Source organism: Triturus cristatus, chromosome 5_1, assembly GCF_964204655.1.
Source record: "Triturus cristatus chromosome 5_1, aTriCri1.1, whole genome shotgun sequence".
NCBI lineage: Eukaryota > Metazoa > Chordata > Amphibia > Caudata > Salamandridae > Triturus > Triturus cristatus.
Window position 1 is genome coordinate 983,495,552 of NC_140587.1, and position 26,075 is coordinate 983,521,626.

Below are 26,075 nucleotides of genomic sequence, written 5' to 3' on the forward strand. Positions count from 1 at the left end.
CTATTGATTCTGCAACACATATTCCAGAAGGGCCGGCCAGCCCGGACCTCCATGCCATGTCCACTCTAAAAGGGAACGCAGGCAACTCCAGATCACTGTCAGTATTGTGAGTCCTCATTAAAAAGGTGCAGTTGGAATCCGTTGACAGAGCAAGCACTGAACCCAATTTTGGCAAACCTGTACAATTTAGAGGGCCTATTTAAAATTGAAAAAACAGATGGATGGAAGTGCTTCAATTCATCTGAACCATTGGTAATGACACTATGTGCATTCCATTCTATAATGCCTGTGTAGTCCACACATGCAACTCATTGCTGCCCTTGTATAAGTGCTATCATTTTTCATTCTTAGCCCCAATTTCGAAAGCAAGGCTAAGATCATGGAAGCTATGTTTCATAGCAAACCTAACCAGAAGATTCACTATGTTCTGCCTTCACTTCACTGTAACAATTTTTTTGGCAGGTGTGCAGACAAAGAACCTATGTGCAAGCAACTGAGAGATAGAAAATGGTGGTTTCTGTGGTCATATCAAAAATGGATTATGAGAAATACCACTGTCAAATTCAACGGCGGCTGGCACAGGTAAGTGCGGTGGGTGGGGCAGGGCGCGGCAGGGCGCTGGATGGGGGAAGCCGACAGACGACTCAATAGGTATTATTTATTTACTTAATTATACCTATTCCGTCATCTTTCGGCTTACCCCCTCCCACCCCACCGCCGCCCCTGCCTCACGCACTCCGTTTACCTGTGCTGGCCGCCGCTGGTCATAATGCATTTGTTATTGCCTTTGGAGAATGCAGAGTTCTCAGCTACTTTCATATTTAGGTATATGAAAGAAAAACACATTTCACAAATTGTTCATCACAAAACTTGCTTTACCTTGGTTTAGAATTAATTTGAAAACATGTTATCCAACCAAAGGGTGATAGTTTCACAAAGGCCAATGATATATCTGGTGTAGGGCAGGCAAATGCACTTAAAGCTGATAGGTAAGATCGAACAGTTTGATATTGTGCTGCCTTCTTTAAATCAACTATCTCAAGAAGAGAAACCTATTCAGGGTTAGGGTCCCACTCTTTGGATGCACTGCCAATAGTGGCACAGCCCAGATACTTTCGCTGTGGATTTATTAAGTGTATAGCAATAGCACGAAAGAAAATTCTAATGTCAAATATTCCTTCTAGTGGGGAGTCAGAGGGTTTTATGTGGAACTGTAAGCAAACATGTTTTCCTTTATATGTTGGTAAAGCAATAGAGTGGATGTTGATATTTGTAAATGTTTTCACAAAGATACTCAAAAATGTGATGCGTTTTATCTTCTCTAAGACCGTCAGCGTATATACATACTCTCAAGAGTTTCAAGATAATGCTCTCATTAAACCTTGTTTCCTTCATTTTAGTGCTCGCGCACCTGTGGAAAAGGATGGAAAAAACGAACAGTCGCCTGCAAGAGTACCAACCCCTCCCCGCGAGCGTACATCCTGTCAGATGCAGCCTGCTCTAGGGAGCAGAAGCCTGTCACTCAAGAAGCCTGTTTACTGAAGCGTTGCCACAAGCACAAGAAGTTGCAGTGGTTTGTGTCAAACTGGTCAGAGGTGAGTAGCTCCAACCATGCGCAAAAAGAATCTAGATGGACCTACTAGATGTGGGAAACCTCTTTAAAAAAAATCCATATTACTATATTTTTGATGATTGAAAAAGGAGATGATAAATATTAGTACATTACTTTTAACAATTACTGTTAAAAATAAATTGCTAGGAGTTTTTAGATTTTGCCCTCAGTGTTGTAGAGGCAGTATTAGATCAAGGTGGCCACATCTGGGAACAAATATGTGTTTGTGCTCAAAGAATCAGAAGACTGGCAACTATTTTGTGTTTGACTCTTCCTTCATACAGTCATAATACAAACTTAACACCCTCCTTGGTGCAGCCCCCTATAATATCACAGCCAGATATAACTTTGAATTGCGTGAAAAAGGCACCATGGTTCAAAACGTAAGCCTTGGAGGGACATTGATCACGGGAGAAGTGGGTAATAACACACTCTCTGCATTTGTTTTAATTAAGACCTAGTTATTGGGAGACTAAACTTGAAACTAAAGGCATAACGCAGGAACAAAAGCAAGGCAAAGTGTAAGTCTACAGAAATAGCTCCTGCTGTTCAGCAAAAGTATTTGTTGATAGAGGTATAAGTACTTACTTTCCCGTGTCCGCCCGGCAAAATGCCAGTCTCAAAGGAATGATAAGTGTTGCGGGTATCAGCTTCATAGGGGAGTTTAGAAAGACGTGCCAAGGAAACATCACTCTTCATGTAAATACCAACATAGGTCACAAACAAAGTTAATATTAAAATTAAAGGACTCAAAGAGTACAATAGTGGTGACACTGAGGAAACTGAATGAAATTCTAAGCCGCTTCACACACCAGTTTTCTGTTGGGGGCCTACTGAAAGAATAGGACTTTACAGTTCAGGCTGTAGTGATGGGTTCAGACCTATTGTTCCAGTCTCCTAGGAAAATCCTTCTGATTTATTATAAATCTCTTGTGAAGAGGCAAAGAGTTATAAATGGAGGTCTCTAGTTGGCAGTGGGTTGCGCCCTGTCAAAGTAGTGACCCTTCTTTCTAGTCAGGGTAAGGGAGTTACACACCCAAGATAACCCCTGCTCACCCCCTTGCTAGCTTGGCATGGGCAGTCAGGCTTTTCTCAGAGGCAATGTGTAAAGCATTTGTACATAAACACACAGTAAAAACACTACAAATGGACATCAGCCAGTTTAGAAAAATAAACAATCTTTATCTAAACCAAACCAGATAAAAACGACAACAATCCAACATACATAACTCATCGGATCAATGTGGCGGCAAAACAGGTGCTGTGTCGATTTTCACTCCTGTACACAGGAAATGTGTCAATTCCTCCAGCCGCACAGAAGGACTTGCATGTAAGCAGGGCGGGGGTCTCAGGCGTTGGATACTCAGTGCTCTGGACTTGAGCTGCAGTGGTTTTTTAGGCCGCGAACAGGCGCTGCATCGATTTTTCAGCTGCACCGCGGCGATGCCTTGGTTTTTCAACTGCACGGCAAGCTTGCAGCAGGGAAACGGCGCTGGAAGGGCGATGCATAGTTTTTCGAGTCTTGAAGAAGCAGAACCACCTCCAAGGGCCCAGAACTCGAATTGGCACCGTTTGGCAGGGGAGAATGACCAAAGTGGATTTCAGGGATGCTGAAGATTAAGTTTTCGATGGCCCTGAGACTTCCAACAGGAGGCAAGCACACACAAGCCCTTGGAGAACCTCGGGAAAGCAGGATACAAGAAATCAAAGTCCAGTTCTTGCACTGCCCACAGATAGAAACAGCAACTGCAGGCCAAACCAGCACAGCAGCACACAGCAAAGAGGCAATACTCCTCCTGACAGCTCTTCTTCTTGGCAGAGTCCTCAGTCCAAGTGTGTTTTAAAAGTCTGGGGTTATAGGTCCAATACTTATACCCCATTTGGCCTTTGAAGTATAAGTCTTTGTTGTCCACAAGATCTTCCCTTGCCCTGCCTTGGCTCCAGACACACTACAGGTGGGCAGATACAGCATTGTGAGAGGCCAGGCACAGCTGTATTAAGGTGTCAGTGACAACTCCTCCCACCACTCTAGCTCAGGAATGCCCATCAGCCTGGTGATGTGCCATCAGGACATGCAGGGCACACAGGTCCCTTTGTGTGTCTGTCTAAACTGAATGCACAAACAACCCAGCTGTCAGGCTAAACCAGAGGTTGATTCCACAGTCAGGCAGAGGCACAGGATGGTAAGGCACAAAAAAGCCCACTTTCTAAAAGGGGCATTTTCAAACACAGAATTTAAAAACCACCTTCACTAAAACATATATTTTTAAATCCTGAGTACAGGGAATCCAAATTCCAAATCTCCATCTTTTCCCAATTGTAAGTTACACTTGTAAGATGTTACAAGGCAGCGCCAATGATAACCTATGTGAGAGAGAGTACTTACAATATTAAAAAAGAAATTGGCAGTATTTTACTATCAGGACATGTAAAACGCACCCGTACATGTCATACCTTTCACATACACTGCACCGTGCCAATGGGGCTACCTTGGGCCTACTGTAGGAGTGCCTTACATGGAAGAAAAGGGAAGGTTTCAGCCTGGCAAGTGGGGGCACTGGCTAGGTCGACATGGCTGTTTAAAACTGCACTTACAGACATTGCAATGGCAGGCTTGAGGCCTGTTTGTAGGGCTGCTCGTGTGGGTGGCATAATCAGTGCTGCAGGACCACTAATAGGATTTGATTTACAGGTCCGGGCACACACAGTGCACTTTACTAGGGACATACCAGTAAATCAAATATGTCAGTTATGGGTAACCAATTATAATCACAATGTATAGTTCTACAGAAGATCACGGAGGACATGACACAAATGTTGCTGGAGATTCAAGGATGGGAGAGGTGTCCCTAGCATCCGCTTGTGTCACAACTCGCTGTGATACCTAATTGGTTAATTCTATTGGATCTGTATCCATTTGTAGGTCCTCCACTTCATTGGTCATGCTGATGTACCTTCATCTTCAACATATATAGATAACAGTACTTCATGTAAGGCCAAAAGTTCCTAAAAAAGCAAGAGCTGTTGACTTAAGAAAAGTGTTAATCACTTAGCCTATGAAATAGGGCATATTATTGAAAAAATGCCAGAGTAAATTTAGCTACACTCACGTACGCCCCCCCCATTCCACATCTAATCACCTTGTTTTCCTCTTTAGGACGGGCTCTTAGGTCCAGATTCATTCTACTTGACCTCACAAACATTACTCCGTATTTTACCCAGCTTCCTTCTGGGTTGCCTAGTAAGTAATTACTGGGCGCACTTGCTTTCACTTGACTAGTGCTGCACCGTAATTTACCCACGTCTCTCTGAATTGAGTTCACCTTGTTGGTATAGTCTCCAGCTACTTAGGCACTTAGCACCGCTAAGATTCTTTCCGATGTCGATTCATTGTCTTCAATTTAATTACATGAATTTGCATCCTCCTACTCTGATCCACTACATAATTACGTTCAATTTTGTCCAGTCTGATACAATTATGTTACTGTATAATCTGATTATATTTTCGGGAGCACTTCGCATGTACTTTGAATAATGATGATTTCGATTTAACAAATATATATGATTATTCCGGGACATCCTTTTAAATATATGTATCTTGCATTATCCTTAGAGATTCCTCATGCTCACAAACCTTGTCCTGATGAAGATCTCAAGTCACTGAGATCGAAACACCGTCGACCCTTTGTACAACAAAAACTCCTTTACTGTTTAAAAATTACTGTCAGGAGTTTTTGCTTATGTTGTCAATGCGATGTATGTTTTTAAATGTCACCTTCACTCGCCACATCACGTTCTTTTTCACTTTTTTGTGAGCACCGGAACTATATTCCAACTGTTTTGATATAACTATGCCATAGGCTAAGTGATTAACACTTTTCTTAAGTCAACAACTCTTGCTTTTTAGGACCTTTTGGCCTTACATAAACTACTGTTACCATACAATATCGTTGACTCCCCCAGGTTCAAATATAGAGACACCTTTGTTTTTTAATACACGCACCTTCATCTTCAGGCATGGCTCTTGAAAGGCTAAACTAGTTAGAAAAAGGCTATTCTTCAGAGGTAGTTGATATGATTCAATGTTTTCAATGTTCATGCACTCTAATGGCATACTCATGTCATTGGCAGTCGTTCCGCAAGTGGAGTACAATAAAAGGTTTGGAGCTTGCTTTGGTGAGCCCAATGTGGGTTTCATTTTTTTTTTATTTGAAAAGTTGTATAGTTCTATGTGTGCTGAAGATTGCAGCACACATAGAAAGAGGAAATAAACGGGAGAAAAAAAAGATTTTTCTACTCGTTGCGCCTTCTTCTGGGAGGCATAGCGATTTCATGCAATCTCAGGTTTACAAACCTTTTTAAATTTGGGCTTGCATGAAATCCATGCGTGGATGCGTAACAGCATGTTCCATCCATGGAAAGCCTCCCAGAATGAAATGTAACACAATGCAGCTCAAGCTGCTGAATTACATTGCATTACATTATTTTTACAAAGCCACGCAAGTTGGCGCAAATCGTTTCTTGCTTGGCTTCGTAAATATTTACTAGAATTTTGTGTCATGGATGTGCCACAAAAGTAATACAATCATGACTCAAAATTTTTGTAAATCTGGCCCTTAATATGTGAATTTAACATAAAAAGAATTAAACTAGTTGTTACAATTATTATCATTAAAGTAATGCATTGGTTGGCAAATCCTGTCTATAGCAATTCTTGCATATGCAGTTATTGAAGCTGATCTCTGCTTTGGTATCAGCTTACTAGTAATAAATGGGGTGAGGAAGATTGACGAGGAAGTAATACTCCAGTTACTTACCGAGTCTTCATTACTCCGAGGCCAAATCTTCCTTGTCACAGTCAGGGTTTCCCATTTCTCCCACCTCAGAAAAGTTCAGCTTCAGTCTTAAGTTGGAGCTTGGTATTACAGGAAGTGGCGGGCGTCTACTTCCTCCTTATATCAGCAGCTAGGGACAGGAAGCAGGTCATCTTGCGATGATGGAAAACTGGGATGTGTGATATTTTCTCTTTGGAGGTTCTGTCACTCACTCACTAGTAATGTCTGTGGCGAGGAAGACTTGGACTCGGACTTGTGTAGGTTACGGGTAAGTAGCCAGGGCTTTAATTTCACAGGAAGCAATGTTTTTCCCTACTGCTAAATATTCTACCCTATGGAGACCAGCAATGTACCAGTATCACCAAAACCAAACGTGTGGTGCGCAATATAAAAGTGTGAATATTCACTATCCACTCATTGCCCAATGAAATACTCTGTGGGAGTGCTCCTCACACGCAGTTTCATCTTGACGTTTGCGTCCACTGATGGCAATGTTTTTGACCATGTTGCTAGTTCTTGTGACAAACTTTAAGCTTAAAGAGGCCCCAGGGGACAGTGGGCATGCACACTGGACTCCTGATTCTCACTGGTCTTTGCAGAGTCCAAGGTATAAAGCATGCTGACATCAGGGGTGTGAATGGTGCTGCCTTGAGCCTAGCAGGATGAGGTGGTGCAATCACACTGGCATTGCCCTTGAGGTGGTGCTAGACTCCCATGGATGAATAATGTGACTAATGTTACTACTCAGTGGTGAACAAAGAACAGAAAAGTGCGCTCCATTTACCGTTGGCCAGAGCACCAGGTCATAGCAGTGTTATGTGCTGCCATTCCATGGTGGGGGCCAATTTTCATAGTGAAAACTCGGTTGTGCAAAGAACAGAAAATGTGACCTTTAACTACTTTCTTACCTGGGCAAGTGTTCTAGCAAGAAGCAAGCTCAGCATCCCAATGAGCTGTAACTGATGGTGCATGAAGGTGGACAGACGCCCGAGGGGAGGTTATTCCACTGGCAAAGAGGAAGAATGGTAATGATTGACCAGAGCATGGAACATTGAATGTTTCAGAAGATAACATTCTCTGCCCAGCCAGGGGGTGATGAGGTCAAGATCACTTTACCTGGAAGACTCTTTCCCACTCAAACAATACCACATGAATTCTGCCTTCCTTTTTTCAAGCAACACCAAATTCAAATAAACTAGATGCGAAAAGAAAAGGAAAATCAACCAGAAGCATTTCTGATTTACATAAGTGATTTTTAATGACTAGCACAGGACACAACATGCCACTTCTAAACTTTAACTGAGTCAGAAACCAGAGGTGCATTGCAAGGCTGCGTACCTTCAATAGCAAAGAAAGTCTCCTGTGGTCCTTATGCTGTGGGTCATCAGGTACAAACGGTGCTAGGATTTTCACCTTTCAGCGTGAAATAGAATTTGCCTGCTGGAGCATTACCGATGCTAAAAGATAATGTTAAAAGATACTGTTAGGCCTTTTATAGTATTATTTTCACACACAGTAGGTGGGGCCCTGAGGTAGCTGCTACCTTAGCTCACCGGACGCTTGTTCCTGTACTTTGAGTCGTTCTTTGTAAAATGCGAGAGACAAAAAGCTTGAAAAATGCTGCCAGTGCCAAAACACAAGTAATTTGTAAGATCTTAGGGCCTCAACTAAAGTTTGGTGGGCAGCCCTCTGACCAACAGGGTGGACTGTGACCCACCCTATGTAGAGATCTCTGCTGGCCAGGCAGATATCTCTCTGCCTTCAAAGAAGCCATGACAGCTCCTATGGGGCACTTACATTTTGCTGATGTGCCGCCATGTTTCCTGCTGCTGCTCAGTAAACTGTTTGTTTTACAAAAGCAAACTCTCAAAGCCAGATTATTCACCCAGGGTGTGGGTGCCATTTCTTTTTCTGTTCAGGACCCCAAGACTTTCCAGCAGGTCTGACAGATAAAAAGTACATATGAACCTTTGCCCTAGACAGAGTGGATGTTATGATGCATGTTTGCTGATGACCTCAAGTCTGTTGGACCGTGGGTGTAAGGTTTCTGCCGCTGCAGCCAGTGCTGCCCCCCTGGCAGAAATATGACTGGCTGACTAACTCTAAATAGAGAAAACGGACAGTCAGGTTGGCAGACAGGATACTCCTCCATGTTTGGGACAGAGTGCCCTGTCTGCTAAACTCTACATTAAGCCCTTTATTTCAAGTCCTTTAGTTAAAATGTCAAATCTGTACACCACATTCTGATGCAATTAAACATGTTTATGTGTTGCCTTCCCACAGGTAATACACAGCACTTTGTCACTCATATGCCACAATCACATATTATTTGCTGTAATCATGCTTAATTTCATGCTTCATTTAATGAAATTGTGTATAAAATATGAGTGCATTATGCTTGGTTAAGATGTGTGTCTATGTCTGTCTTTGAATTTCTTAAAATATAAAATAGCTGGTCTCTACCTGCCATCCCATCATAACATCTATTGGCTCAAGTCAGATTTTAATTATTTAGAAATGAGTATTGATTTTAAACACTTTGGGACCGATTACGATGTGGCCCGTAAAGGCTCCGACCTGCGGTCAGAGCCTTCAAGGCTGCATCGTAATGGGCCGCGCAGTTTACTTTCCGAATGCCTCATTATGATGGAGGCAATCAGAAACTAAACCGTCTGGTCATTCCGGTCAGGACCGGCCAGAAATCTGAAAGGTGGACCTTTCCGCCCTTGAGATTACAATGCATGGTTTCCGACATGGTTTCCATGCTGGCCTGTCCTGCATGGAAACCATGTCGGAAAGCATGTTTGGGGCCCCCAGCAGGGTCCCCTTGGTGCATGGACTCCAGTTGGAGGCCAAGGGGGCAGCTTTGGTGCCCTAGTTGATCCCTGCACCTTGTGGCAGGCACCTTGAGGTGCCTGCCACGGGGTGCAGGGATGATATGCACCTCCCTTTTCTCGATGGGAGCTTGTGTTACAGCCGATTTATGGCCGTAACAGGAGCTCCCATTGGGAAAAGGGAGCATGCGACCGATCAGTGTTTGGTCACATTGTAATGGGCCAGTCAGGACCGCCAACTGGGTTTCGGTCGGTCCCAGGACCGAGTCGGTGTCGGGCGGAAGCAATCCGTCCAACATCAAAATAAGCCCCTTTGTATTTAAGGTGGAGCAGGGATGTCTGTTTTAAAAATACTAGCAAGGAGATTCCCATTGAAATATATTGTAAAGTTTACTTCTGTTATTTGGCATTGTCTGAGCATGCACTGGTCAACATTAAATATATGGTGCCTATTTTCCACAATTCAAGTTGTTTCCACATCTTCCTAAAGCAGTGACTTAAAACTCACTATAAAATCCATTCCTAGTTCCAGGTAAATACTTTAAAAGTACTTAAGATATAAACCTATTTTTATTCCTTAAATGAGGGTCTTTGAAACACCCTGGTCTCAACATACGGTAAGGGTCCATAGACGTCTATTGCAGAGTCATTCAGAGGGTCCAGGCCAATGACTGGCAAGCCACATCCAAATTAGTAACATTCAAAGTGGATACAGAAGGTGTTGCAAAAATGTCATTTAGAGTTTTGATAGGAAAATAGGGATTCTCAATTGAAAGGTTAGAGGAATCCAGCCTTAAAGTTTATGCCATATATTTATTTAAATTGCCTTAATGTACATTTGAGTTAAATGTACTATGTTATATCAAGAGACAAGTATTAGATGATTTTATTACTCAAACAGAATCATGATCTTGAGTTATTTAATGATTTTCAATACATAGATATGTCAGAATCTCGGCAGGTACTGGTAAATGGTTATCATAAATTTGAGATGGCAACCTCCCTGTAAACTGGCATAAATTATTTTATTACATGCATAGTCCAACATCAGAATTTGCTTGCTGTAAGAGAAAACATTAGTCCTCTCTTCCAATAGACTAGTACAAGCGAGTAGTGATGTTCTGTCACATGCTGCCTCCACTGCTGGTGTAAGAGCCCTCTCCTGCCCCTCCACAACCTCACCCTTCAGAGGAAGGAGGAGTAAGGAAACATCGAGCTGGATGGCAGGTTCAGATCACATTGTGCAAACTTGTGCCAGCCAAATCACCTGAGAAAGCCTGTCAGCGAGAGAAGGCTGCACACAATAGTCAAACTACTTCCTACTTCTCATCTCATATGAGACCACCAATGCTATGCATGCAGGCACAAGACACAAACCACCAACCTCGTCAGCCAAAAAGGAAATAGATCAGTGACGTTCCTAGCACTGAAGACAAATCAGCGACCAGTAAGTTGTCAGAGGTAGGGCCTTCCCAAACACAGTAAGAAACAGAAAACCTCCTTCCCAGAAAATCAGGACATAAACCAGCAACCTCAAGACATACAGAGAGGCCTTAGAGGGCAGCAGGCTGCTTATTAAATTGAATAACCCCCTATACATCTACAAGGATATTGCATATTACCTCAGAATTACCTTCTGCCTAAAGCCTCTATACGGTCATGGAAGTTCTGGATGATGTCCAATGTCCAAGACCTCCAGTTAGTTTAATTCTAGCCTCAGCCTCAAGCCATACTCTGTTAGAAGAGACAAAGACTCTAAAGTATCAAGACAACTGCTCCGTCACTCACACAGATCAACCCGAAAAGGAAATTTCACAAATCTTTCATCCTCTCAGATAAATCTGCTTGCGTCAAACATCAAATTAACCTTACCAAGTAAAGACTCAAGAAACTGTTTGAAATCATTTGTTTGCAAACCATTATCTCCTCCCACTCTAATCTGATGTTCCTCTTTTTTGCTGACAAAATAAAATCAGACAGGAACTTGCCATCTTCAACATCATCTCTTCTATCTGGGTAGAACGTTCCAATATCCCTTGCCCAGAATTCTCCAACATCCCTCCTGACATTTCAGCAGGAAAATTATTCTCCTTTGAATTAATTCTCCCTCATGTCAGTCGTTGTCAGGCCTATGTACGGTAGACTACATACGGATTTTAATCTATAAACGACAACGGTCGTGTTACAGGTAATGCTGGCTGTGTTCATAATCGTCCTTCTGATCTGCTTAGTTGCCTTTGTTAAATGGCAAATATTGTAACTGTCACATGGGACATGGTCTGCAGACTTAGGTAAGTGTACTTGTTATTTACTTATCCCCGTTTGAGGTCTGCTGTAAACCAAATGGCATTTTGACGGCCTTAGCACAAAGTGCAGAGGGGTACTATATTAGATCCTTCATTTTGGATAGTCCAATGTTTCCTAATAGCATTGCATCTGTGGTTGTGGTTGTGATTGGGGTCATATGTCATGGCCACTGTGATTTGGTTCTGTTTCTCTTTGTCTGTTTTCTCCTTATTAATGCTCCTCTAGGAGTGTTCAATGCTCCTTTTCAGGCTTGTCATAGTAGTTGTTTAGGGAATTCCTTCTGGGATAATCGTTTTCTATGGTCTGCTGTCTGTTCAATATGTTTTCAACCTACCCAGAAATTAAACTCAGTTTGCAGACAAAGAAAGCACTTGTAGTTCCTCTCACATGTGCACTCATAGGAACACACTTATGATTATACACCAGAGGCACTAAATGTATCCATCAGCGTTACCCTAGTTTGCGTGCATATAGTGTTTCCTTTCACCAGGGTTAGGTGAGGAAAGATTTGCCAAGGTACTCTGTAAAACACACACCGTAGGGAGGGCACTCGAGCTTAGTATAAGAGAGTACCATTTGCTAACTGATACATTTTGAAAGGGGGCACAACCCAGCTTAACTACCCAGGTGCATCTAGATGGGTCAATTCATGATATAATGATAAAAGGGTGAAGGGAGCTCCATCTATTTTTTTTCCTGTGTGCCTCTAAATTTGGACAAAAACCAACTATTCTGTGCCCTTCCTATCTCTTGTGGTGTCCCTCAGGGCTTCATCCTAGTGCACATTCTAGTTAAAATCTTTTTTGAACTCCTGAGTGAAAACCTTAAAGATCTTGAGGGCATATTATCAAGGACGGCGTTAAAATTATCGCCGGTTTAGCGGCATAAAACTGCCACTAAAGCAGTGATAATGGGCTTGATAATATGCCCTGGAGAATTCCCATAGAAGCCCATGTTCACACCAGAACATGGGCATCTATGGGAATTCACAAGGGCATATTATCAAGCCCATTATCGCCGCTTTAGCGGCAGTTTTCGGACGCTAAACCGGCGATAATTTTTACCGCCGTCCTTGATAATATGCCCCCCAAAGACTCCTTCCACCAATACACCGATGTCATAGAGACCTATCTCAAACTTGATTCCATTGAGTCTGTCGCCAAGTTAAAATCTTCACTCCATAGCATCCCCAAATGGATGGAGAAAGAACATCTGAAATGTAATGTTTTGAAAAATTAATTTCTCCTCTTTATACCCAAACCTGACTGTGCCATTGTGCTTCACCTCCTTGAATCCCTAAAACCAGCAGACATCCCTTTAAAATATCCACCTCTGCTAAATCTGTGTGATTCCTCCTTGACTCTAATCTCAGTCTTAAAAGACACTTCCAAGCCTGTGTATGTGGGGCTAAATCTGCCAAGTGCCACTTCCACACACTGAAGAATGGAAACACATTCTCTCTTTCCATGATAAGAAGCTGTTAGTGGAGGCTATGATAATCTGCAATATGGACTAGGGCACATCCATCCTCATTCGCCAAAAACAGACTAGCCCCTTTATAGCGAGGCTACATGCTAAGGCTAGGTTAATCACAAATACTAAAAACTGGGAACATATTACCCTGCGCTTGTCAACCTTACATGGTTCCTAATTGAGGCATACTGCACCTTGAGAACTGCCTGCCTCAGTTTCGAAGACCTAATCCTCCAAGCTTCATAATACCTCACCCACAAACTTTCCTTTTCTGGAGACTGTCTTTCTTTCCACAGCAAAGACAGAAAATCTCTTGCCACTCTTTAACTCCTCACTTCAGGGAAAATTCCACACCACTTACCAATTGCGTGTGAATTAAAGTAAAGAAAAGGGCAGAAAATGGGGGCAATAGCAGGGGGAGAGGGCATAGGATGAAAAAATGTGGAAGGAGAAAGTAGTAAAGATTTTAATCAAAAAGGGAACAAAAGAAAAGGTAGAAATAAGTCCCTTAAAAAATATTCTAATTCTAATGAGAGCAGTGTGTGCGACAATGGATCTCACTAAGGGCCATATGTAGGTAAATTATATTTACCGATTCTTAAATACCGAATTTTACCGATTCGGTATTTATGAATCGGTAAATGTAATGTAGGTAAACAATCGGTAATTATTACCGAATCGGTAAATATCGGTATTTAAGAATCGGTATTTACCGAATCGGTAATAATGCATCCCTTCCCATTCCTTCCTATGTGCCTGGAGGCCCATAGGAATGAATAGGAAGCCAGTTACCATTACCGATTCGGTAAATACCGAATCGGTAATAGGGGAGGCATTATCATGGGTGGCAGGGTGTCACATTGACACCCTGTTGCACCCCTGATTCGTGCATGTGTGCACATGTGGCGCACATACATGCCCTAAGGGCATGTATGTCTGCCACATTGCACTTTTCAAATAGCACAAAAATGCTTTTTGAAAGGTATTCGTCATTTACCATCAACTTGTAGTTGGTGGTAAATAACGAATCCAGACACCAATGATGCACTCACTTGAGTGCCCCCTACATAGCATTTCTGGATTCGGTATTTACCGAATCGGTATTTTACCGATTTCTTAATTTCCGATTCGGTAAATACCGAATCCAGAAAATCTGCCCCCTACATCGCAAATGCCTAAATACCGGTCGGTAACGGGATATTTACCGAATTTCGGCCGTTACCGACCGGTATTTGGCTTCCTACATGAGGCCCTAAGAGACTTGGGGCTGAACCAGTGCAGGCCTTGGTTTAGGTGTATTGACAAAAATGCATCCCAATGGCAAGCTATGGGTGTAATGTGCAGAGTTATAAAGATAACAGAGAGCTCCAAATGGTAGAAAACAACTTTTTATGAAGGCTAATGGCTGTTCCCACAATTTCCCCGTCAATTGTGGCTCACGAGGAGGTAGGCATGTGATACATTACTGATCTTATTGCCTTTGCTCCAGTTATGCGGTGGCTTAGAATGTGGTCTAATTCTGCTCTCTCACTTAACCAGCTTGTGATTGAGGACTGTTGATCACTTGATGGAGCACTCCATATCCCTTGGCTCAGATATGTCAAGGGTATGCTGGAGAGTGTAGGCCACCCAGAATTATTCACCAATCCCAGACCATTACTGCCAAGTGTTTTGCTGGCATTAGAAATTATGTTTCTTTCTAGGAGGTTGATGGAAAGAGATGAAAGGGTACTTTTCGAACCCACAGTGAAAGAGTATATTCTATTAACAACTTGCTCTTCGAGGTGAACCTCATTTGACGATTGTTACTAATGCACATCATCAATTTTTATTGACTAGGTTCAGGCTTAATTTAGTTGACTTTTAGCTGTTTCGAAAGGGTTTCACAAATTGGGAGAGCTGTAACCATTCCCCTGTGATAGTTTCACTGAGCAAGACACTATGCACTTTATATTCGTTTGTGATTTTTATCAGATATTAAGCCACAGATTTATCATTCCCTTGATAAGAGATTATCAATTTGTACACGTGTAACCAACTTTGTTCTATTTACAAATGCCCCATCCCCCCCGGTCTGTTTTGGGGTGCATTTTTTTTTTCTGGTGCCCTTAGACTTAGGGAAAAGCTATTCAGTAACTAGGGTTTTTTTTACTGAATGAGCTGTCGCAAATGCTATTTTTTTGTGATTGTATTGTGATTTTATATTTTTTAGGGATATCTTGTATCTTTTATACATATTTATTAATTTACTTGGTTTTAATGGCTTGTCTACTTTATATGGTTTTGAATTACAGAATAAAGTATTATTGAACGACTGACTGTCTGGCGTACATGTTATGGGAGAAAGTTTATGACAACATTCACATTTAAGAAAGTGATGCATACACTCTGACCACTTAATATTTGGGTTTAAGATTATTTTGTTCATTCTCACATTTTAGAGGAAACAGGGGAGATTGGACTCTCTGGAAACATTTTGCGGATTTGAAACTGCTTTGTAGAAATAGTAATATGTGACTGCCTTGAATATTCTAAAGTTCAAAACAGCAAAATAAACGTATGCTAAAGGCAGGCTTGAGATATTCCACTGTGCACAAGTGTGGCTGATTTTGACAACTACACAGTGTATAGGACGCGAGTTTTCCCGAACAACAGTGCATGCACCACTGTCGGTAAAATTAAAGTTTGAGTCTGAGGCCAGTGAAGTGCAATGAAGGCAGATTTGTGGCGTACAATAACTTATTTAACTTGAGGCTCAATAACCGTGGGAATGAAGGACAGTTGCTCTTTCTGTGAACCTGAATATCGGAACTAGAGCATCTATGCCACTGGTGCTGTGCTCTTGGAGTTTGCAGAGATAATGTGCGATAGAAGTACTCTTTCCGATGCAAACTGGAAGCATCTTGCAAACTACTGCCAGTGTTGGGAGCTGGAAGTGCACCGTGAAGTGCAGCCCTGAAATGTGAGTCAGAATTGCGGCCTGAATTAAGGGAAATAAATGGCAGGGGCCTGCAGCTTAAGTTTAATTAAACACCTGGATTACGGCCCCCAAAGTATGCATGAAGTCAGTGTAAAAAAAAAATATACATATTTACAGGCATTGAAAAAGCTTGTTGGGATACCTATATCACTTAAATACCAATTGGTTTACAAATCAGTGTGAGTCAGAACGTATGTATTGCCACATTACTGTTCCAAGAGGCCCTCAAAATTGAACACCAGTCTTACTTAGGCTCAGTAATGAAAGAGAAATGCCAAGTGCTGTTACTGCTTAATAAGCGCCCTTGGCAGCATTGACAGGCGAAGCTGTGGGGTGATCCGCTGATAAAAGAAGCAGCCTTGCGGCAGGACGCTTTACTACACACAAGCAGCAATTGAGGGCTTCGGGGCACCTCAGATGTTTAGTCATAGGCTTGGCGGTTGTATCAGAGGAAGTTTGGAATGATCCAGTGGTAAAAATGCAGTCCGGCCGAGGTGCACACTGAAGAGCAATAACACTAGAACGCGGACCTTTGTAGGCATCAAGAGAGCAACCTCACAAACAAGTTTGGCAGATGAAAAGGAGTACTTGGTTCTTGTGACACTGATAAGTGCAAACACATGCGGAACAACAGGAAATAGTGTGCGAAGGCCAATGGAAACGGAGGAAATGTCAGTGGCAAGCACAGGAGCCAATTAAAACTTAGGGCGGGATGTAAGCTCCTTTTAAGATCTATATGAAACACAATAGATTTCACAAGCACAGCACAATCACTGTGCAGTCAGAACCTAAAACGGAGTAAAGCTGAAGGGCACAAGACATATGGGTATTTAAGAAATGAGAGTAGAGGTGAGGGGAGAAGGTGGGCAACCCCCTTATAAAAAGGATGGGTCATAAAAAAATGAAGAAACAAATACTTCTTCAAAAATGCTTTTCTCCATCTTGGGTTCATCAAGCGGGAGAAAACATTAATAAGAAACATCTTTCAAAAAAGGGTTGAAGAGAAAAATTAACCAGAACTGCATTTTTGAGAGCATATTTCGTCAGAAACACATTAAACCAAAAAGTATGTGTTCTTTTAGACTGACTATTATTGAAAGGACACTTTAGGCAGCACTACTGTTGTCTCAAAGTACAGGACATGAGATGTTGATAACAGGAGGCCAGTAGCGACAAAAGGCCATGACAAAATAAAAGGAATGAGTGAGAAATGTGGACAGAGTACTGCACCACGGCATTGTGGTAGGTCACTAGCTCACCTAACAGAGCCATAGTTTGTGGTGAGTAGAAGGTCTTAGACATCTGGTTGTAAAGAGGGAGAAGTAGCGGTTAAGGGACTGGAAGGGGAGTGTTTGAATTGTGTGATTACAGTTCTATGCACTTTGGTTTCTTATGCAACTAGTATATGTATTTCCAGAATTATTTAGCAAAATGTATTACTTACATTTTACAGAACTGATTTAGCTGAATTTTACAGTAACATACTATACTGGTGAAATCATTTGTGCACAGTAAGTGTATAATGTTTAATATATCGTTCGCTGAGGAAGGTTACGGAAGAGTATTGTAACTATTTACTCCTGTTTTTTATTGTAGTGTTCTTCCAGTTGTGGAAAAGGAATGCAGAGAAGGTTGATTAAGTGTGCAGAGAAGTATGACTCAGGAAAATACAGAGAACTTTCCCCAAAGAAATGTTCCCACTTGCAAAAACCCACCCTGGAGTTTGAAAAAGAATGTATCCTCAAGGCCTGCCCCAAGCAGCTCACTCATACAGCAACAAATCTTGGCCGGGGAAGCTGGTACGCTGGCCCTTGGTCTCAGGTAAGATTTTGTTCTCTTGTGCATCAGTCACTGCCCCCGTTGTTGCTCTATTTTTTCCCTAGGTTCAATGGGGTAAGCCCAAATCGTACAAGGTGAATGCTAAATGTTCGTAACAGCAAAACTGAGTTTTGTTTCTCCAATGTGAAAATGATGTAAGTGACAGAGCATACACATGGACAGACAACTTCTGACAATGTATGAGCAACAACAATTATTGCAAGATCGCTATGTATTCCGGACATTAAGTTGTCGCTTGTAGGACTGTCTTACAGAAATTGCATATTTATTTTGGAGATGCCAAACAACTTAAATCTCTCAGAAGAATCTAGAAGCATTTGAGTTATGAAGCATGCACTTTATCAAACAATTAACATTCAAATAAACATTTAATGTTCCAGAAAGTAGTTGTGTGTTTCATGCTTATAGTGGTGAGTCCTCTCTTTTAAAGGACATTTGCGGTGTTAGACTATAACTGAATTGTCATAAACACATTAGTCATATGGAATTCTCAGGAATGTATTTAAGCCTAAACTCCTCATTCTCCAACACATACTCTCTAAGGAGGACTTATAAATGCCCACCGGTCACAGTCAGTTCTCATCATTGTAATGGTCCACTTATAACTGAAAGAGGCCTTCTCAAAGTCTACTTAACTCATTAGCATAGTAACATGTGCCCAGGGTCTTCTCCACTTATTGATGATGTAATTCCTCTCATTTTGGCACTGTTTGTCATATTACTGAAGAAATGTTATGCAAAGGAACTGACATCACTAGCTTGAAGAGATGAAGGGCAGCATTGCAAGCCTATGATGAATACACTTTTCAGATGCCCCTTCATGCATTCTACTTCAAGGGACTCCATATTTACCATGCTGTAGGACACACAATTGTGCTTGATCAGTTTGTGAAAGAGTCTGTTCGCTAGATGCACAGCACGTCCTTCCCGCCTTACCCTGACAATTCAACTTCCCTACCATGGGTCCTCAGCTCTCATGTGGTACAAGGCCTTCTGCCTGGTAGACTACTTGCTTGGTAGAGGATATATGCAACTCAGACACAATCCTATTTGAAGGGTGAAAAGGTAGATAGATTAAAGGAAATGTTTCCACATGCTTTAACGTTGACAAATTAGATCATTTTTCAAAAAGTATGCCTTTTCGGGTTCAAAAGTTCCATTGAACCATCACAGTTAGTAGTGAGTCCCTTTTCCAAATGATGTATACTTTTCTTTTACTCATTGGACCATTTAGCAGAAATATTCTCCATAATAGAGGGTGAATGATCAAAAATTGATTCCAAGACATTGTATACCCATCCAAAAAAGCATAACTATTTTGTGCTTTCCAATTTAGACAAAGAATTTGGTATCAAGAGAGCAACACATTCACCAAGCTAGGACAACATCAATTTCTTCTTGCAAACCAAAATTTTATATTCTGAATAGTATTTAAGAAGGCACAGTCATTGGGCAGATCCAGCCCAATGCAAGTAACACTGTTGTTACCCAAAGACATTTAGCCATCACCTCTCTCCTAGAGCAGTCCTTTCCACTTTTTGAATACCTTCCCAACTCTGACCAGCTAACCTTCTCAATCATTGTGAGCTCCCCCCGATAGAGAATGTCCTATAGCAAAGTGTTAGCAATGTCTTCTTGTATTACCTCAATTTCACATCGTCAAGTCAAACATAGCAAAGCACCCTCTGTCATGAGGCTTTGGCAATTTCTTTGTCTAGTCTACACTGGTCTTCTATGATTGAAGCACTTTCTAGCCTTTCTGCTGTATTCATGATTATTATTTACTGTATCTGCTGATAGGATGTGGTGAGAACTAGATGAAGCTCGGGCATGTCTTAATATGGATAACCATAGAACCTTAAGAGGTCAAACTTGCTTTTTCACATTATTTATAAGAGTTGTCTATAGTAGTGTAAAGAAGTTTTCTTTACCCAGTTCTGCCATGCCAACAATCACCAACAATAAACATTCTCAAATGCTCCTTTCTTTGGTGATGCCTCCTTGGGTTTTGAGAGCCAGTGTGAAATAATTCACTGGATGGTCCCTTCAGATCCTGGCAGTTGTCTGTTTTCGGATTGCTGGGGCGAGGGAGGCAGGGAATGCAAAAGGGATATGACCAGAGGCACACAGAAAGAATACTTGAGAACCTTAAAAGTTTTGTAATTACCAAGGCATATTTCCCCGTTCATCCAGAAGGTGGCATTGATTTCCTAAAATATGGTAATGGATGGGCAGCTGTTGTCCTAAGAAGCAAACGTGTTACTCGATGTGCAGCGCTTTCCTTTTGTAAGTACTAAAGATGTGGAAAAGAAAATGCTGAAAAAAAGTGCAAGGAAAAAAAATCAAACTTGTGTCATTACAGCATGTGGTAAGACAGGATACAAATAAGAGACGTTGTAAGGCCTGAGCAAAGTGTGAACTTTTCAAGGGGCCCCTAGGAAAGAAAACTTTCTGTCCATCCCCCATCTGTCTATTTCTCCGTCTAAACTTTTAACACGCTAGTCAATATTGTTTGGCATCATGGGGTTTGAATTAGCAGAAAATAGGCAATAAAATGTAAAGTTGCTCCAAAGAGGCCCCCCTAAGGTATGTTGAACGGGGCCCCAAAATCCTTCAGATGACACAGGATGCAAGGTAGGCAAAAGTGATTATGCAGAGAAGAACTGTGGAAAGATAGCATAGCAACGAGGTATATAACCTTCAAGAAGACACCTGCATAACATGTCATCGTCATGGTATCTGTTACGAATCAATCCATGAATTGTAACCCTAGCATTTCTGCACACGTAAAATAAACGAAAACACAAGAAGGTTATGGGAAAATCCTCTTTGTTGAGCCTGGTACATTATCACATGGGTTTGCTCTCAGGCACACAGTTAGCAATGTTGTTGTGAGAAGGCCGGAAACCATGTCATTCCAAGACGCACTCTCACACAGATGCTCAGTGGAGTGGAAAATGTCTAATTGCATTCGGCTGAGAGCCCAGCTGCCCTTTGCTTTTCACAGCGGTTTGCCCTTGTATAACTTAAAACTGCGCCCGTCCCGTTCCCTTCAGGCACTGCCATGCGTTTTGAAGGGTTGTTCTGGTAATAGCTCAGCGCATTACCCATTGTGTTCTGCTTCATTTACAGCCGTTTGTGCTCCTTATTTTGCACGTGCAGAAAAGGGTCAGAGGTCTGTCTGATGTATTTATGGAATGAAATATCTGTAAGTGAGTCACAGGGAGTGAAGAGAGTGAGCGTTCTAGTAGCCCTACTTTCCGTGTTACGGATGGGTGAATGTCAACATCATTAGAGGTTTGGTACAATACACAAAGCCTTCACAGCATTTATTTCAAAAGCTTTTCTGTTTAAATCTGTAGTTAAGGACTTTGAGACCAGATCTCAAGAAATACTAACTTTGAGTCTGATATGTTGTAGGCAAACTGTTTAATAATGTTGTTGGCCAAAGTGTGGCCAATTTCAAGATGGAGTGTACAAATAAAAATAAACCCGTTCTCTGGAAGGGTTGAATCGCCCTCTCCAGGTGTGAGCGAGAACACAACAGCAATAGTAAAGTCTACATCACTTTTTGATGTGTGTGTTTTACAAGAATACACAAGTTATTGACGGAACTAGTGAGTCAATGAGTTGGGAGTCCCACACGTATTCTCATAGTTAATGCAACAATGGCATTCAGCCACAATTTCCATCTCTTTGCCTGAGGTCACTGTAGTGGGTTTACCTGTGCACACCATCTACTGGAAAGTATGTAAAATCAAACTAGATTATTGAAATGGGAACCCCAGATAGGTTCTGAGTGAAGATGGATAGACTGGCCTAATCTCAAACAGGGCGACATGGCCAGTGAGTATTAGATGCAAGAATGTAAAATGTCAACAAAAGTTGTGCTTTTCTGTATACCAAGCTATCTCTAACATAACATGATGATATGCCTTAAAACCCAGGGTGATGTATGGCCTTCTGTCTCTTTCATAGTGTACAGTCAGCTGTGGTGGTGGCGTCCAGATGCGATCAGTGCAGTGCCTCGGCAATGGAAGACCAGCCGTTGGCTGCTCTCAACATCAAAAACCTGGATCTTCACAGGCCTGCAATACAAATTTCTGTCCTGCTCCAGAAAAAAAAGGTAAAGGTTTTTTTTTAATATTTTCTCTTGCAGAATTCAAGCTCAAACAGGTCAAACAGTTCTGGCTTCAATGACTCTCACATTTTTCTGTCCTCCTATCCCAATTTTCTGGAGAAGCTTATCATAACCACCCTAGACCAGGGGGAGTTCTGCCTCAGCCACAGATATCTTGATCAATGTATCTCTTTCTCATCCCTAACCCTGTCACATACTGTCACATACTGCCAGCTTACAATTAATTAGATACTTGGTCGTGCAGCACTTTCGCTGCAAACAAATATATGTTGCCAGTCACCTCATTTCAATTTGGATTTTTGCAGTCCCTATGTTACCTGTTTGGGAGTCCCAGTTCTGTCACAAGGCTATATGATCACCATATGCTTACACAGCATTCTTAGATTTTCGCAGGCTCATAAAATATATATGATGTGAAAATATCCTTACTCTAAGAACAGGGCCTACATCAATTCCCTAGTGCTGCTATAGGGAACTTTACATCTGTTGAAGCCTTCATACTATTCACAAAGTGTATTCTCAGATTAGAGAAACAAGGAGCTTTAACACAGGTTGGCCAGTTTATTGGAAGTCATGCTCTTGTCTAAAGGCCTTAGAGTTCAGTGGACGGAGTAAAGGCAGACAGAGTGGTGAAGGCCTTTACATCTGCCACCCTGCCTTTACTCCACCCGCCAAATTTAGAGATGCCAGTTGGCCCTGTGGACATCTCTAGGCAGTGGCATGAACCACTGTCATGGTGGACCTTGAAAATGGAAGAAGCTTGATAGACTGCTCTGTCACACATAACGGGTGGCAGTCAAATGTTTCTCAAGTTTTTTCTTTTCCAAAAATAAACTCCCAAAGTGGGAGTTTGTTTTTTACAAATAAAAAGCTATTGCCATCCACACCTTCATGTGTAGAAAACCCATAGGTTTATAAATGACTACTGAACCGCAATATTGAGTGGGCACGTAAGGGGCACCCATTCCAATTTGGGATTTGGAATGCTATGTATTAATGTTTTGTGACAGTAATTCCTGTCACAAACCATTGATCAATGAGCCCCCTTCCCCTCCAGGGGATCACTTCCTCAAATCATTGAAGTTTACAAAACAGAAACTTTTTTTATTGCCTTAAGGAACTCTAGATGCTTGTTAAAAAAATCAATCGGTCCATTTTGTAATACAGTTGGAGGGATGGTGATCTGCTCTCCTATGCCGGCCATCATCCCTGCGATTGTATCCAATCCCATGGCTCCACAAATTGTGACCTGCCTAATGAATATTAATTAGGGAGGTCGTTATTTTGTGAAGCAACCTGTAAGTACATAGATGGGTTTGCAAAATAAAATAGTGGTTGCATACAGTTGGCATACCACTTATGACTGCTTTTTGCGACCAATTTCCCAGCACACCTGGCACATCATTTTGAAATTGTGTTTTGTTCTGCTTTTGTAATCTATCCTGCAGTTCTGCTCAGCCCAAAGTGTCCTGGCATAAGGGAACTACTTGGCTACTTGGTCAAAGTACTGCATATTCTTTTATGATAAGGTGACCAAAATAAAGAAGTAAAAAAAGTAACACCATTATCTCATTAAACAGATAATACTCACAAGCGTACTTTCAGAAACTTCATTATGACCTGATATTTCAGTAAGATATGAATTAACAAATAGTAACCACAGCAATGGTAGATTTTAGACTTCATTTCTTTTGTAGATTGCTCTGTACATGATCAGTGTTTTTGGGTTAAAGTGGGTCTGCAATGATGTCTAACTCTCATGTTCTATCTTTTAGATGTCTTCTGCAAGGATCTATTTAACTGGTGCTACTTGGTGCCGCAGCATGGTGTTTGCAGTCACAAGTTTTATGGGAAACAATGCTGCAAATCTTGCTCGAAATCCAATTTATAATGAAGAATTGACTGTCGCGAATCAAAGTGTATGTCTTACTGTCTTGAGTGCCACTTCTGATTTGGGCTGCGCCTGATGACGATGGAGATCACGAAGAGGGCCGTGTTTGACCTTCAGGGGGAACAAGCAACATCTCTCCCGACTATGCAAGCAGGAAATTCCTGAGGCCAGGCCCTGAACTTTCCTCAGGAGTATTCTCATAGGAGTTAAACTGGACACACGAGTCAGTGCAAGCGACCTGTCCATGAGAAGAGATTTGAAGAGCTTCAAGAAAGAATTCAGTTAAACCCATGTGTTTGCAGATCATTAGAGGTCTTGAACAGCTCGTGGGCATGACACTCTATGAACAAAACCATATGGAGGAGGTAAAAGGAAGGGAAGAACACAAGTGTAGCTCTCTTGCACCTCATCTTCTCCCAAAAGAGGAGTCCACCAAAAATCCTTTCAATGCCAAACATGAACCTCAGTAGTCCATCCCACACATCATATCCAAGCAACTCTAACTCTTGCAGTCGAGCGGTTTGGAGCACGTCAGTGGTGGGAACCGTATTATGTTTTGCTCTTTAGTAAATAATGACTTTTAATAACTCTTACAAAAAGGAATTATGTCTGTAAAACAACACTTGTCCCCATCTTGGGTGAACAGAACAGTTTTTTAACCTAATGTGTCAATCAGGGAAAGGGGCAAACATTTCAGTCATGGTGCTAACTTCGCTCTCTCACTCACACGAACTCATTTGCCTTAATTTTTTTATGAGTGTTTTTATTGAAACTACTTTTTTATGCTTTGTCATGTTAATAAAAAAGTAAGCATCTGTTCTGCATTAGTTGCTTCTAGCAACTGATTTACCAAGACTTTGTCACCCTTAGACAATGTTAAGGAACTGTCACACTAGACGCAAGCTTGATAGAAGTTTTCTGAAGCATGATGCGTTTCCTCTCGTTTCTAGCCCACGCATTCAAACAAATAAAAATAAACTATTTGCAATGTAAAGAAAGCTGCACACATTCAAACTGCAAATGATAGCAGTTTAATCTAAGTGCCTACTGGAATTATAAGTTTACCATGCAGCTGCGCCTCAAAGAGTGCATCTAAGTATTTATGTTTATGAACTTTTATAATAAATTTTTGTAAAAATGTTTGACACCGCCTGTGAAGTTTTCATTTCTAGCTGCCATTTATCAGATTTTAATTCAGGAGATTAGTCCTGTCAGAAAAATATGTAAATACAGATTCTGCTGGCAACCTGCTATTTTTCTTTTATTTCAAGCATACTCTTTATTCATCGTGTATTGCATAGTCAGAAAACATGTTGTTCCAACTCGACAAATGCTGTTACTAATGTCTGCTTTCATTTACAAATATGGTTCAGGGGGCATGGTCTGGCCACAAGGGAAGATGGCCGCCTGAACATAGAGCTGCGCTTCAGGACGGACTCTGAACGAAGGTGGCGCTCTCCCCAGCATGGCCAGGGCTGTGACAGCAGCGTTTTCGAGGAGATGAATACTCTGGCTATGGTTGGTCCGAGTTTGGCAGAGAAATTTACTCTCCTAGGGTTCATTTTGACATGAGGAAAATCTGAGGTGATGAAGGTCCGTTGGGCCCTGAGACGCAATAAAAGCCTTGGTCCATGTGTATCCTGTGAGCCTCGTCCGTCGCCTTAATGAGGGTTTCCTGGCACCTCCGAAAGGGTAGGAAATTACAACACATTACATAAATTAATGTGAAGCACCCTCTAAACCCCTCTATAAAGCCTCTAAAAACGGGGAAATTACAAATAATATTTCAAAAGGGGAAAATCACTCTGAGCGCTTCTGGAAGATGCATATTGTTAGAATGTGACAAATCAAGTCAGCGCCTTTCATATTATCGCTGTTAATATTGGTGGTATTCTTCATACTTTAATTGAATAATAAAGACTCAGGTTAGAATCCATAGATTTTGTTGATTTTGAGCGACTTTAATGACACTTTATGAAGAGAATAATTTGACTATGACCGGTCTGAGTCTCACTGAGAAATGAATTCTTCCACTGCCTATTCTGGCATTGAGAGACTTCTAGGTGAAGTGACTCCATTGGGCCCTGTGACGCAGCACAAGCCTCGGGTCTTGCGTATCCTGTGAATCACTCACGTAGCCTTTATGAGGGTTTCCTGATATCG

General features: G+C 41.6%; 1 protein-coding gene across 1 annotated transcript in view; it reads left to right on the plus strand.

The window, feature by feature from the left end:
- Window positions 1–25,056, plus strand: part of ADAMTS16 (ADAM metallopeptidase with thrombospondin type 1 motif 16) — a 637,963-nt gene extending 612,907 nt beyond the window's left edge. The window contains exons 20-23 of the mRNA XM_085606087.1: window positions 1,401–1,595; window positions 17,638–17,862; window positions 21,859–22,006; window positions 23,797–25,056. Of these exons, the coding sequence (XP_085462213.1) occupies window positions 1,401–1,595; window positions 17,638–17,862; window positions 21,859–22,006; window positions 23,797–23,912 (684 nt within the window). The 3' untranslated portion in view covers window positions 23,913–25,056. The remainder of the gene's footprint in view (window positions 1–1,400; window positions 1,596–17,637; window positions 17,863–21,858; window positions 22,007–23,796) is intronic.
- The last annotated feature ends 1,019 nt before the right edge of the window (window positions 25,057–26,075 follow it).